Raw genomic sequence first — 15748 nt, 5'->3', positions numbered from 1 at the left:
TTGGGCCTTTAGAAACTTAACTGCTTAATGTTTAATAATTAAAGGAATAAATCTCTTTTGAGAACTATCACAATCCCCCCCAACAACAACATGCCCTCTCAGCCAAAGCTATCAAACTCTCCCATTGACTAACTGCATTCACTGGTTGCTCATTACCTCTTGAGCTTCCTGTATTAATATCTCGCAGTTTGTAACTCCCATTGCGATGCAGAATTATGTAATAGGATCTTCTGCAAGCTTCATCACACTGCATAGCTACTTTAATGTTTTTTTTGCCAAACTGTCACGAAGAAGGCACTCATACGATGAACTGCAAGGGCATTGGGGAGTGTCTATAAAATGACTGAGATGAAGGCCCATCAAAACACAAACGCACGCTTCAGTCTGGAGAAGTTTTCTAGACGTTTTTTCTCAGCTACTTGTGCTGAAGCCATAATTTAATTATTGACTGAGTTTATCATGTTCTACACATTTTTCATGGTATTAATAAAAAAAATGCACATTTTAATAGAAATTGTGGTTTTGTGATTTCAGTAGGTTTCTGTAGAGTTTCTGTAGAGTTTATTAGAGTTTCACTTATGCACATAAGGGGAAGTCATGGCCTAATGATTAGAGAAGCAGCTTTGGGACCAAAAAGTTGCTGGTTAGATTCCCTGGACCAGCAGGACTGGCTGAAGTGCCCTTGAGCAAGACACCTAACCCCCAACTACTCTGGCAAGACTGGTGGTGTACCATGTGTCTGATTAGCCAAAGAAAACCTGATGATGTGATTATCAGTTTGTGTGATAGCCTGGCCAAAAAACAAACTATGCACAGAACAGAAAACAGTATAAAACAAGTTTGACATGCTTATGACACCACTGGTGTGGATTGAAATGTTTGTGCCTAGTGTGAATTGGCATTTAGACATGCCTTTTTGCTTCAATGGTTTTTCTTTAACTTTTATTAATTAAAAGTCACTTCATGCCTTAAAGTAATGATGGCTGTTGGTTCTCTTTACTTAGTTGAGCGCTTCTTGACATAATATGGATTACTACAGTTGTGGAATAGGGATACTTACTGTATTTTATTATTTACTATTTGATCTCAAACACATTAGGATGGCAAGAAATTGCACTAATTAACTTTTGACGAGGCACCTGTTAATTGAAAAGCATTCCAGGTGACTACCTCATGAAGCTGGTTAAGATAATGCCAATAGTGTGCAAAGCATCATCAAGGTACAGTAAATGCTGGCTACTTTGAAGAATCTAAAATATGAAACTTTTTTGTTTTTTAAAGACTTTTTTGTTTACTACATAATTCCATATATGTTCCATGTATCATTTCATACTTTTGATGTCTTCAGCATTGTTCTACAATGTAGAAAATAGTCCAAATACAGAAAAACCTATGAATGAATAGGGGTGTACAAACTTTTGACTGGTACTGTACCTCGTAACTGCTCATCCCAGGACTCTTATAAATCAACTAAATGTCCTATTTACACATTAGTCCAGTTCCTCCTTAAAAGGCTCTCCTTATGTTTATCTCATTATCTCAGGGAGTGGTTTCTTGCCACTGTAGCCTCTGGCTGGCTCATTTTGGGATCTAAATCTACATCTGGACTAAATGGAATAAATACAGTTTTGCTTTAGTTTTCAAGACCATGTTAGTGGTAGAAATAAACAGCTAACTGATTGAAATTTTCACTCATATGTTTGCCTTGGGCGGCACGGTGGTGTAGTGGTTAGCGCTGTCGCCTCACAGCAAGAAGGTCCGGGTTCGAGCCCCGTGGCCGGCGAGGGCCTTTCTGTGCGGAGTTTGCATGTTCTCCCTGTGTCTGCGTGGGTTTCCTCCGGGTGCTCCGGTTTCCCCCACAGTCCAAAGACATGCAGGTTAGGCTAACTGGTGACTCTAAATTGACCGTAGGTGTGAATGTGAGTGTGAATGGTTGTCTGTGTCTATGTGTCAGCCCTGTGATGACCTGGTGACTTGTCCAGGGTGTACCCCGCCTTTCGCCCGTAGTCAGCTGGGATAGGCTCCAGCTTGCCTGCGACCCTGTAGAACAGGATAAAGCGGCTACAGATGATGAGATGTTTGCCTTGAGGATAACTATAACAATTTGTCATTGTAATATGTCATTAGCTTTGTAATACATTTGAGTGAATCAAGTGTCTGAGTCACATTCATAGCCTTAACTGAGTTTTTGTATTTTACAACAACTTTATTTATCACACGCACACTTAAGCACAGTGAAATTCCTCCTCTGCATTTAACCCATCTGAAGCAGTAAACACACACATACCCAGAGCAGTGGGCAGCTATGCTACAGCACCCGGGGAGCAGTTGGGGGTCAGGTGCCTTGTTCAAGGGCACTTTAGCCCAAGGCCGCCCCATGTCAACATGGGGGAAGCCATGGCCTAATGGTTAGAAAAGTAGCTTTGGGACCAAAAGGTCACCAGTTTGATTCCGTGGACCAGCAGGAATGGCTGAAGTGCCCTTGAGCAAAGCACCTAACCCCCAACTCCTCCCCAGGCTGCTAAATACCATTAATGTAATATTAACCTAACTGCATGTCTTTGAACTGTGAGGACATGCAAAGGCCACTGGGCTCAAACCCAGAACCTTCTTGCTGTAAAGTGACAGTGCTAACCACTACGCCACCACTGTGTACAGGTAAAATAAACTAGTCATCTGTGTTTAGCAATTAGACTCTTTGCTATATTTTAAAGCAGAGTGACAGTGATAGCGTTGTGCCAAGTGGTAAGTATCAAGTTGTAAGAAATTGGACAGGATTTTTATTTTAATTTAATATATTTTTTCAGGTCAGAGAAATACTGTTTTGGTGATGTGATTGTACTAATTAGGAAGCTGTAATGTTAGTGTAGTTTTGGACAAGTGTGGGTTTAATAATGTCACTGTGATTGTGTGGACAGACTGTCGCTCTACTCAGTTCAGCACAGACACACTCATTTCTGACCATGCAAAGCCAAGGATGAAAAACACATTGGCTCACGGTCAGTACAGTCAGCAATATGTTCAGTGCACAAACACAGAACATTTAATATGAAATTAAAGCTGATATTAGTAACTGTCAAGTTAATCCTCACCTCTATTTCCTGGTAGGAGCTGTTTATCATGGCTATGAGCATGTTAAGCAGGACCACCACCATGGTCACGTTATACACACCGTACAGCACATAGCCGATGTTCTCAATGAACTTATGGTCATACTTCAGAACCACTGAGATCACCTCCGACAAGCCAAAAATGGACCAGAACAATGTCTTAAAGCTCTCCTCCACCCTGAAACACAAAGAAAGTGATTTACAAGTCTTAACTGGCACATTCGTTCTTTCATTCTTCTATTTTTCCCCCCAAGAGAGCAGGCAGAAGTGGTTATTTTCTCTGAAATTGTAACACCTCCTGGAGCACATAAGCCATGAGCCATTTTACAAATGATCACTTTCAATTCATTTTAATTCAATTTAAAGTAGTTTTACTGGCATGACTGTACGTAGTACGGTACAATATTATCGAAGAATCAGGCTAACAGGGAGAACAGCAAAAACATATGAAAATAGTAGCAATTACAGTAAAAAAGTAACAACAGACAACAATATCAGCAGAAATACACATAATAATACAAATAGCAAAAATCATAATGAAAATAATGGGCACTCAGAGACAATAATGTAGGTTTTTTATTTTTTTTTAGTGTGAGCATGGGATCAGTCATCACCAGGGGAGCTGGTGGCATGCTTCAAAATGACTCAATCTTGCATAATGTGTGTGTATGTGTGTGTGTGTGTGGGGGGGGGGATCGAGAGAGAGAGAGAGAGTGTCTTATTGAGTCCCTACTGTACACAGCCAAAACTCACATTAAAGTGGTCACATTAGTCAGACAGTGTGTGCATACTAAGCTATTAATAAAGTTTATCGGGGAAATGCTATATTATCTAAAAATGTTATTTCTAAGTGCTATGTTACATGCATTCATATATTTCCCAATGGGAACATAATCCCCCTGTGCTAGTGGAGCGTAACCCCTTTTGAGATTTCTCTGCTTCCATACTGAAATCATTATCTGACATCCTTTCAAGATTTCTAAGTGAGGTTCAATACACAGATTCATAATGAGCAGGAGAGTGTTTTGCGAAAAAAAAAAAAGTCCAGAAGATACAACATTTGTAATGAATCAATCCAGGGATATTGGTGAAACACAAATACTGAGGTTTCACCGAAGAATAACTTGAAAAATAGAGAGAGAGAGAGAGAGAGAGAGAGAGAGAGCGAGCGCACTGATCTGATACCCAGCAGAAAACATTGGATTGGATATCAGAGGAAGAAAAAAAGAATTAATTTGACCCGAACCTGTAACAAATAGAAAGGACTGGTATTGGGTTCAGAAAATATATTTTTGGAACTGGAAATGTTTACATATAAAGATACTTTTTTTTTTTGCGACATAATTATCTCATCTCATCTCATTATCTCTAGCTGCTTTATCCTGTTCTACAGGGTTGCAGGCAAGCTGGAGCCTATCCCAACTGACTACGGGCGAAAGGCGGGGTACACCCTGGACAAGTCGCCAGGTCATCACAGGTCTGACACATAGACACAGACAACCATTCACATTCACACCTACGGTCAATTTAGAGTCACCAGTTAACCTAACCTGCATGTCTCTGGACTGTGGAGGAAACCGGAGCACCCGAAGGAAACCCACGCGGACACGGGGAGAACATGCAAACTCTGCACAGAAAGGCCCTCGCTGGCCCCGGGGCTCGAACCCGGACCTTCTTGCTGTGAGGCAACAGCGCTAACCACTACTCCACCGTGCCACTGTTAGCATACTAATTGTTATCATATTAGCCTTAGCATGTTAGCAAGCTCACAGTTAACATGTTAATCGTTAACATGTTAACATGCTTGGTGTTAGCATGTTAACATGCTAACTATTAGCATGTTAGCTGCTAGCACGTTAGCATTAGTATCTAACAGTTAGCATGTTAGCCATAGTATGTTAGCTGTTAGCATGCTAGCATGCTAGATGTTAGCATGCTAGCATGTTATCATTAGTATGTTGGCATGATAGCTGTTAGCAGTTAGCATGTTAGCATGCTTGATGTTAATCCTTTGCTATATCAGCACAGTCACACTGTGAGCTCAGCCATTTAAAACAGATTTTAGAGCAGGAGGCCTCATGTCTGATTCGGTTACTGTTGGTGACTCTCTGCTATAGCTCAGCAAGCACACTGCATTTTTTCTGTGGAAATGTAGTCTAGTTATCCCATTTCTACTTCAGTGGACATGGGATCTTGAAATGGCTTAAGTTTAGTGTACACGTCGTAGTAGTAGTTAGACAAGCATCATTTCTCGCTCAGTTTTCAAGATATCTGGATGAAACGGTGTGCATATATGGTAGGTAGTGACCATCTGTGATCTCCACATCATGCATGACATCACATGATGTCATGATGCCATTTTATGATGCCATAAATTTTTCAGGAATGGCTATGAATGGGACCACTTGGTACAGTACCAGGACAAGCTAGACAAAATTCTTTCATGCCATCTTCCATGGCCCTTATACCATAATACCTTTTGCACTCATTTGACCTCTGACCTTGACCCTTTGCCAGAATGAGGTCAAAAGTTACTTATGCATTAAATCGCTACTCCTCCCTCATTTCTTTCATGAATTTTCACCAAATGGGGTATAGAGAACCTATTTGGGGGGGCTTCAAAATACTTCACATCGGTTCAATAATTTGACCTATTTTCACTGAGTTACGTGACCTTGAGCTTGTCAATTGGGTGACTCTATAGCAAAAGTCAGTTTTGTTTATTTTTCATGATCGCTGAGCTTCCTTGCTCCTTTACCATAAAAAAAACATGTTTTAATGAATATTTATAGTTTTGACATATTGACCTAGATAAATATTAGGTCACATATTTTCAATGGCCTATGGTATATCTCAAAAACAGAGCAAGATAAGGCCATAGTTCTATTAACCACGAATAGGAACTCATATATGGGCTTTCATTTGGGAACATTGATTTTGCCTTGGAGTGACACTGACAGGTCAGATCAATGATCTGCATATTTTTCACTGGCCTGCATCAATAAATTGGTGAAAGATAGGAACTAAGTTAATATTATTAACCATGGAAGTATTATATCCTTTTCCCTTTGTCATCAGATTCCAGACAAGTGGCCTCATTTCTCTCAGTTCTGTGACCTTGACCTTTGTCCCAAGGCCTCAGGTGTGGAAATGGGATACCACTGTGCCCTTGGCATAGTACCTCTGGTTTATATTGTTTTTCTAAGTGCTTCATTAAGAAATCATTTTAAAGCTTAATAACTTTTATATCGGGAAAAAAGTGCTATTGTGTTATTGATACTCAAAACATAAAAAGTGAGATTCTAATGGAAGAAACTAATTAGGTTTGGTTAATATGGGACGGCCTTGGGCTGAGGTGCCCTTGAGCGAGGCACCTAACTCCCAACTGCTCCCCGGGCGCTGTTAGCATGGCTGCCCACTGCTCTGGGTATGGGTGTGTGCTCATTGCTCACGTGTGTGCATGTGTGTGTTCACTGCTTCAGATGGGTTAAATGCAGAGAGGAATTTCACAAGTGTGTGATGAATAAAGTTGTGCCTTCTTTCTTTCTTTCTTTCTTTCTTTCTTTCTTTCTTTCTAACAGAGAATCAGTTTTAAGGAGTGTGAAGGAAATTTAGTAGATGAACATTCCTATTCTCTGTGTTTCTGTGTCCTTGGCTCAACGGCTGGTGATAAGCAGGCTGCCTTGTTTATGTTTCATGTTATATTATGCCTAACCACGCATCCGCTGTGGATCTCAGAGCACACCAGGTGCATGCCCTAACAAAGAACCTATGTTTAGCTTCAAGGGCAAGCCTTGAGCCAATCACGTGCAGATGCGAGCAGTAAGCAAATGCCTTTAGAGTATAATAGATAACAGCCACTAAGACACAACTCAGAGTGCACACTCTCGGCATTACCTGAGGTGGTGTCTTCTTTCCTTTTCCTGTTTTATATCTCTGTTTTATAAGATCTACTATAATAAATACAGTAACTGAAAAGACAACTGCTAAGTGTTCTGAAGTGTTTATTAGAAGTTTCCATTACAGGAGCTAATGAAAGAATGAATTCATCCTGGAGTCTAACCTGTCCTGGGGACACTGAGTATAAGGCAGGAATAACACCTCCCCCCCATGAAATGTTTGAGATAAAAACAACACAGGATAGATTCCAAATTTTCATTTTCATCAGTGCTCTATAATGGAAAAATAATTGTGTATTCCCATCTGACTGTATTTAACAGAATGTTATGGAGCACAAACCTCCACGAGATGTGTAAAACAGGATATGACATATAATTGACCTCTTTCATGAAGAATGCCAATAATCTTGTCACCACTGCATCATGAACAGTCCCAGATATCCAACGAGCAATTTTACCTTCGGCACAACCAGCCAACAATTCTTTAATTTCAGTGTCGCTATAATTTCCAGCCTTATTTGCCCATGTTTTCTTTGCTTGTTGTTTTGAGTTTGCCACTTGTTGCTTTACATTGAGGAAGTATAACATCACTAAATCATTTATGTCACTGCCAGCAACATCACAACTGGTCACAACATACAGTATAAATCCGATTCCCACTAGAGCCATAACAAAAGATTACCCTTAATGTTAGTAAGTTGCCAGGATATAGGTTAACATTTCAAATTCCATTTTGCTCCCATTTCCGCATGACACCCTTACCTCCCCCCACTTCGGAAAGTAGGAGCAAGCACATGAGTATTGCACATATAAATGTTTATAAACCACATTATTTGTCACCTTGTGAAGGAAAAAATGTGCAGGAAAATCCTCTGCTTGTACATGAGCTTATTCCCCTTTTCCTAGCATTTAACGCAGACACAGAGTGTTTTCTGGATGTGAGTGAATGTGTCTGTGTGTCTTTTGTGTAAAGTTCAAAGTAAAGAAATGAGGAATCTGAACCTATTTTGGACTGAATTCTGTAATAACAGCATGACTATAATGCTATATGACAAGAGCAAGCTTGTGCCACTCAGCTAGCTAGTTACGTGAATAACAACAATGAAGTCCACTTACGGTAAAGGGTGGGATTGCAAATATTCTGTGCATCTCAATACATAAGCTTTGATTTGAATTGCAAATTACAGATTGGATTCTGCGATATGATCCTACCATCTTTTAGTACCATCTTAAGGGTTGTTGTGATGTTTAGACACACACACACACACACACACACACACACACACACACACACACACACACACACACACACACGACTTCCTTCTTGTAGGTGGTTCAGCTTTCTGTAGGATAAGTATAGATGCAACCACCACGATGATGAATTCAATTAATCTGTCCCTTTAATCTCTCGCTCTCTCCCTGTCTCCATATTTGACAAGGAGGTATCTGTTATCATCTTCATGCCTTTCTTCTTTTCATTTTCATTCCTCTTTCCTGCTGATGGAGCGAACTGTCCATCTGATGTGTACTGAAATCCCTGCCCAGAAACAGTAAAACACCACGTGTATGTACACACACACACACACACACACACACACACACACACACACACACACACACACACACACTCTTCATGTCCAAGGTAAAGTGACTTTCTTTTTCATACTATCCTTCAGCTGCCTGTAAAAGTCTCTTTTGGTAGCTGTTGCTATGTAGTTTTTAATCTTCTAAGATGGACATTTCCACACACAAAATTGACCATTAATAATGCAGCTAATTAAAATTAAAGGACCCATGGCATGGTGGTTTGTTGATGCTTTAAACGGGATCGTGGAGGCTTCCGGATGTTATATCCGCAGTCTTTCTCGAAATGAACCCTCGGAACGTAGATATAGCCTCCTGGAAGAAAGCCCCATTTCAGCCCTTTTCCCAGTGCATCGTTTTGCTAATGAGAAGCATGGAGGCGGGGAAGGGTAGAGGGTGGGGCTGTGCCATGGGGGGGGAGGGGCTGTGCCATGGGGGGGAGGGGCTGCCGTCTGCCTCCCAAGCCGGCCGAGAGCGCTCCTCGTCAGGCACGGCCAGGCGGGCGAATGCCCTGGTCCGTCCGCCCTGTCTAAAAAAATGGTACAACTCGAGCCCATGGTAAAACTGGGACTTTGTCGGGTTTTTTTTCAGCCTGAGACCAGTGGGGACTTTGCCGTTTCCTCCCCCCAACTCACCCCTAGGAGAACCGCTGCCTCCACGGGTGGCCGGTGCCGCTGGAGGGCCGCCCGCGCGACCTCGGCTCCCGACAAAAGATTGGATCTAGGGCTGACTTTCAATGGATCGCAGCGATGGAGCTGCTCTGCCACTCACGACACCCCGGCCCAGAATCAGGGAAAAATACCGCGCGCTGACGTCATTAAGGTGCGACGCGAGGAAATAAAATAAATTCAACAAATGTTTGGGTTTTTACTGAACAAACAAACAAATAAAATGAACGAGTGACTTAAAAAAAAGAATGTGGGTGTCTTTGTAAAAACTGTTTTGATTGGCTATTATAACAGAGGTAGCGCAGAGTACCTGGCTAACTGCAGGAAGCGGTTAGCTGCACAGCTAATGTAGCCATTGCAAACGCACCGATTTTAAAACACGGCAAAACGACTTAACAGTTATACAGTGGTGCTTGAAAGTTTGTGAACCCTTTAGAATTTTCTATATTTCTGCATAAATATGACCTAAAACATCATCAGATTTTCACACAAGTCCTAAAAGTAGATAAAGAGAACCCAGTTAAACAAATAAGACAAAAATATTATACTTGGTCATTTATTTATTGAGGAAAATGATCCAATATTACATATCTGTGAGTGGCAAAAGTATGTGAACCTTTACTTTCAGTATCTGGTGTGATCCCCTTGTGCAGCAATAACTGCAACTAAACATTTGTGGTAACTGTTGATCAGTCCTGCACACCGGCTTGGAGGAATTTTAGCCCATTCCTCCGTACAGAACAGCTTCAACTCTGGGATGTTGGTGGGTTTCCTCACATGAACTGCTCACTTCAGGTCCTTCCACAGCATTTCCATTGGATTAAAGTCAGGACTTTGACTTGGCCATTCCAAAACATTAACTTTATTCTTCTTTAACCATTCTTTGGAAGAACGACTTGTGTGCTTAGGGTCGTTGTCTTGCTGCATGACCCACCTTCTCTTGAGATTCAGTTCATGGACAGATGTCCTGACATTTTCCTTTAGAATTCGCTGGTATAATTCAGAATTCATTGTTCCATCAATGATAGCAAGCCGTCCTGGCCCAGATGCAGCAAAACAGGCCCAAACCATGATACTACCACCACCATGTTTCACAGATGGGATAAGGTTCTTATGCTGGAATGCAGTGTTTTCCTTTCTCCAAACATAATGCTTCTCATTTAAACCAAAAAGTTCTATTTTGGTCTCATCTGTCCACAAAATATTTTTCCAATAGCCTTCTGGCTTGTCCACGTGCTCTTTAGCAAACTGCAGATGAACAGCAATGTTCTTTTTGGAGAGCAGTGGCTTTCTCCTTGCAACCCTGCCATGCACACCATTGTTGTTCAGTGTTCTCCTGATGGTGGACTCATGAACATCAACATTAGCCAATTTGAGAGAGGCCTTCAGTTGCTTAGAAGTTACCCTGGGGTCCTTTGTGACCTCGGCGACTATTACACGCCTTGCTCTTGGAGTGATCTTTGTTGGTCGACCACTCCTGGGGAGGGTAACAATGGTCTTGAATTTCCTCCATTTGTACACAATCTGTCTGACTGTGGATTGGTGGAGTCCAAACTCTTTAGAGATGGTTTTGTAACCTTTTCCAGCCTGATGAGCATCAACAACACTTTTTCTGCGGTCCTCAGAAATCTCCTTTTTCGTGCCATGATACAGTTCCACAAACATGTGTAGTGAAGATCAGACTTTGATAGATCCCTGTTCTTTAAATAAAACAGGGTGCCCACTCACACCTGATTGTCATCCCATTGATTGAAAACACCTGACTCTAATTTCACCTTCAAATTAACTGCTAATCCTAGAGGTTCACATACTTTTGCCACTCACAGATATGTAATATTGGATCATTTTCCTCAATAAATAAATGACCAAGTATAATATTTTTGTCTCATTTGTTTAACTGGGTTCTCTTTATCTACTTTTAGGACTTGTGTGAAAATCTGATGATGTTTTAGGTCATATTTATGCAGAAATATAGAAAATTCTAAAGGGTTCACAAACTTTCAAGCACCACTGTACACTTAAGGCCAATTTATGCTGACAACCCAGTCCTCGCAGACGGTGTCGCAGACAGTGTCTGCGTAGCTCCCCCACCTTCGCAGACGCTCTGCACGCACCTCCCAAAAATTGTGACCACCGCAGAAGCCTCGCAGACAGCGCCACAGACAAGAGGGCTCTGATTGGTCCACTCTACCCGCTGTACACGCACTTCCACTTCCCTACTTTCCCAGTTTGTTTTGTTTTCATGACCGGCATTTTTAAAAACACGAGCGAAGATGGAGCAGCATAAAGAGCGGTTGATTGAGGAAGTGAGGAAGTACGTACATCTATACGACTCCAGTTCTAGTCATTATAAAAAAAAAAGTTCTAGTCATTATAAGTAACCGGAGGATAAACACTCCACTAACCACACCCACCAACTACTCCTAGCGACTTCGCGCCCCCTTGCATTGTGCCGGTGAATAACATCGCGCACGCCTATTACTCCCCGCTCAACAATAAATTACAACTGTCTGCGAAAAGCTATCTGCGAAAGCCTTGTTGCAAGAGCATGCAGAGGCCTTTACTTGTTGGCTGATGCGGCAGGGATGCTTGGTACGGACCCAGGCTTCAGTGACAGTTGATGTGCAAAACCTGCCCTGTACTGTCCCAAGTTGTGGAAACATTCCTCAGGAAAATGCTTCCGACAAACATACACCGTCTTAGGTAGACTCGACGGTGTATTATTGGAGTAAATAAAATTAAGCCACTGCGTCTTCAGGGGCTCTCCCGTCGGCAGTAAAAACAGACTCTTTTCTGTGTTGTCACATCCATGTACAGCGCAATTTCCATGTTTCGCTCGCTTAGGTGATGCCATGTTGTTGTGTCCTCTATGGTCTCCTCACTACAACTGGGCGGGCAATCCATACGGTGGGTGGGAATCCAGAGGGGGGGCATGGGGATCATCTCCCTTGCTGACGTAGTAAAGGGAAGAGCTTATCAACACGCCGTTTTGACGCGCCATTCTCAAATGTTGGGCATAGTTTGGTTTACACATTATGAAATTTCTAGCCACTGGGGTGACTTAAGAAGGTCAGAGGAACTCATTTTAACGTTAAAAAACCTCAGAAAGTGAAAATTTCATGCCATGGGACCTTTAAGACTACGCCTAAATCTAACCATAACCTTATCGTCAGCAATTAAAAGGAGCCTTTTTTTTCTCTTTTAGATTTTTTATAAAGGCTGCAACATTTTCCATCATGGGTCCAGCCAAATGTCCCCACATGGTCAAAACATTCAGATATTCCTAGCCTTGTGGGTAAATTTGGTCCTTACTGAGATATAAAAAGAGACTGACTTTTAAAGTTCCCACGACCATTAAGGGTTCTTAGGTTTGTCTATATCAGATGGTTTCTCTTTCAGTTCCATGTACAACCCACTGATACCCCCTTTCCATCAACATGAACCAAGTGCTAGTTCAGGACTAGTGCTACTGCTAGTTCTCAGCTGGTTCAACTTACGAACCTTCTAAGAACCAGTTTGCTTTTCCACAGACAGCCACCATAGAGCCACGTTATTATGTCACTGCATACATTTTTGCTTTCCTAGTTGCTAGTTCCACGGCTAGTGCCGCTAATCCCTCTGCTAGCCATTATCTTGCCCCGCTAGTGCCGCTAGACAGCCCTGGTAGTCTGCCTTGCCAGCGCTACTCGCCAGCCATGCTAGTACCACTAGCCAGCCTCACCAAGCACAACAACAAAGACAGACTACATCATCTCTGTTTCTTCTTCTTCTTCTTTGGATTCATCAGATTAGATGCTACTCTAGCTCTGTTTTTTTAAACATGGTGGTCACAAAGTTTTAGGTGGTCTTGTTGGTTATGATAATCTCACCCCTAGCCCCTGATATAAGCAGTTCTTGGTTCTAGATGAGCAAAAATTTGGTGCCTCTCTGGGACCAGTTTTCCTGGCTGAGAGCCTGGTTTGAGATTAGGCACCGGCTCTGAACAGGCCCTGGAACTGCCTTGGTGAAAAAAGGGGTATGAGAAAGCTCAAACCTATGACCATTCAACGAAGCCCTGAGATGTGTAAATATGGATAACTTGAGTGTCTCCTAATGACAGGTTTTCTGCTTGTTTTCTTTTAAATACTAGAGGAGAATATTGTTCCAGAAAAGCTTTACACTTTATGGACCCTCCAAAAAAACCCCAAATATTGTAAAATAATTCTTTGGTCATGACTTGTGCCTGGTGATCCTAGAACTCTTGATGTGTTTGTGCCACTGTAACCAAAGACAACCAACGACAAAGTTCTGCTGGTTTCAGAAACATTTGATTGTGAGCAGCTCATCACATTGTGAGAGCTGCTATGATGCATATTTAAAATTGGAGGATGGCATAGGAGCATAATGAAATTCACATTACAGCTACAAATACAGTAGTGGTAATAACAAAATATAAATAAAACATGCTAGTTGACAGAAGGAAATATCCTTATTACCTCAAACTGACTGTTTGAATGTTTCTGTTTATGCTGTTCTGTTTTCTTTACCAGCCCAGATCACACTGATTGATAACATAAGCAGAATTTTAATTGCATGTCAACGGTTAGAGATTCATGATATAATCCAACATTGAGGACATGTTATTGCACAGTCTGCTAAATAATTCAGCCAAGATTTCATTGGGGTCAGCTCATTTATCTGACAATTAATAATAATAATAATAATAATAATAATAATAGTAGGGGCGGCACGGTGGTGTAGTGGTTAGCGCTGTCGCCTCACAGCAAGAAGGTCCGGGTTCGAGCCCCGTGGCCGACGAGGGCCTTTCTGTGCGGAGTTTGCATGTTCTCCCCGTGTCCGCGTGGGTTTCCTCCGGGTGCTCCGGTTTCCCCCACAGTCCAAAGACATGCAGGTTAGATTAACTGGTGACTCTAAATTGACCGTGAGTGTGAATGGTTGTCTGTGTCTATGTGTCAGCCCTGTGATGACCTGGCGACTTATCCAGGGTGTACCCCGCCTTTCGCCCGTAGTCAGCTGGGATAGGCTCCAGCTTGCCTGCGACCCTGTAGAACAGGATAAAGCGGCTAGAGATAATGAGATGAGATGAGATGAATAATAATAATAATAAAGAACCTGTTGAGTAATAATCTTAAAAGACTGCTGAAGTCATACAGTGTAAACCTAGCTTTAGTTACACTTCCTCTGTAATAATGTTTTATCAGTTTTGGGAATGGCTTTCTAGAGCCGTTATGATTTGATTATGGAGTGTAATTTTTCTTTTTACATCTTTATTATATTGTTTGGATAGCATGTATTAAATTACCATTATTGGATTATTAAAAAGAGAAACTGCATTATGCAGAGACATGCCGTTCAACAAGAACTCAGTCAGCCTGCATCTCTCTTTTGCACTTTCCAACTCAGTTTCTCTTTCTCCCTCCTTCTCTCTGTCTCAAAGGCCACATATAATACTTTCTGTTGGAATAATATATGAGACACAGTGAGAGGAGGAATACTGATTGTGGAAACCAACAGAAATGAACATATACAATCATCTAATTTTTTTTCTATAGACAGGGCCCCAAAAATAGTTTGTTGTTACATCAAAGATGAGATATAAAACGTGAACATGTCACCATGTAGAGGACACAAGCGATGTTGTGAGCCTTTTATTTTAAAATTTGCACACCCATGCAAAATTAGCCAATGAACATTCATTTGTGGGTGTGTCTTAAAGAGAGCTAGAGTTTGAGCTGGATGATAGTGGTAGCTAGATAAAAATGCTGCTACACGTTAAGTCATAACACAGGAATTTCTGTTGAAACCCTTAAGATTCAAGATTGCTTTATTGTCATTGGGTAAGATACACAACAAAATTCAGTGTACTGCCTTACGAAATGGACCTCAATATATACATACATAAAAGAGATTTACATAACGGACGCAAGATTTACAAACAAGAAAATGTATAGATATAAGGGTTTACAAATTTACAAGATATGGATAAAATTTACAAACAGGAAAGATATAAAATCTATAGACATTCACATAACATACACTGAGCACTTGGTAATGGGTATTGCACTTGGTAATATTTTGTAAGAGATATTGCACTTGGTCAGATATATTATGGTAATAGATATTGCACAATAGTGGATAATGCATTTGGTAATGGATAAATAACCATAACAATAAATATTGCTTAAGATGTGGCTAGATTGACATGTTACTGATTGTGGTGTGTGTCTGACTTCAGTGCAGAGTTCAGTGTGGTGATAGATTTGGGATAGAAACTGTTTTTGAATCTTGTGGTGCATGCTTTGATGTCCTGTAATGCTTGCCTCATTCTCATCATCTCATTATCTCTAGCTGCTTTATCCTTCTACAGGGTCGCAGGCAAGCTGGAGCCTATCCCAGCTGACTACGGGCGAAAGGCGGGGTACACCCTGGACAAGTCGCCAGGTCATCACAGGGCTGACACATAGACACAGACAACCATTCACACTCA

General features: G+C 41.4%; 1 protein-coding gene across 1 annotated transcript in view; it reads right to left on the bottom strand.

Annotated features, from left to right (window-relative positions):
* Positions 1–15748, bottom strand: part of trpc7b (transient receptor potential cation channel, subfamily C, member 7b) — a 248983-nt gene that overhangs the window by 19408 nt on the left and 213827 nt on the right. The window contains exon 7 of the mRNA XM_060903621.1: positions 3093–3288. Coding sequence (XP_060759604.1) covers positions 3093–3288 — 196 coding nt within the window. The remainder of the gene's footprint in view (positions 1–3092; positions 3289–15748) is intronic.

Source organism: Neoarius graeffei, chromosome 2 (assembly GCF_027579695.1).
Source record: "Neoarius graeffei isolate fNeoGra1 chromosome 2, fNeoGra1.pri, whole genome shotgun sequence".
Lineage (NCBI taxonomy): Eukaryota > Metazoa > Chordata > Actinopteri > Siluriformes > Ariidae > Neoarius > Neoarius graeffei.
Note: the sequence above shows the minus strand (reverse complement) of the source record. Positions and strands in the feature narration are given on the sequence as shown.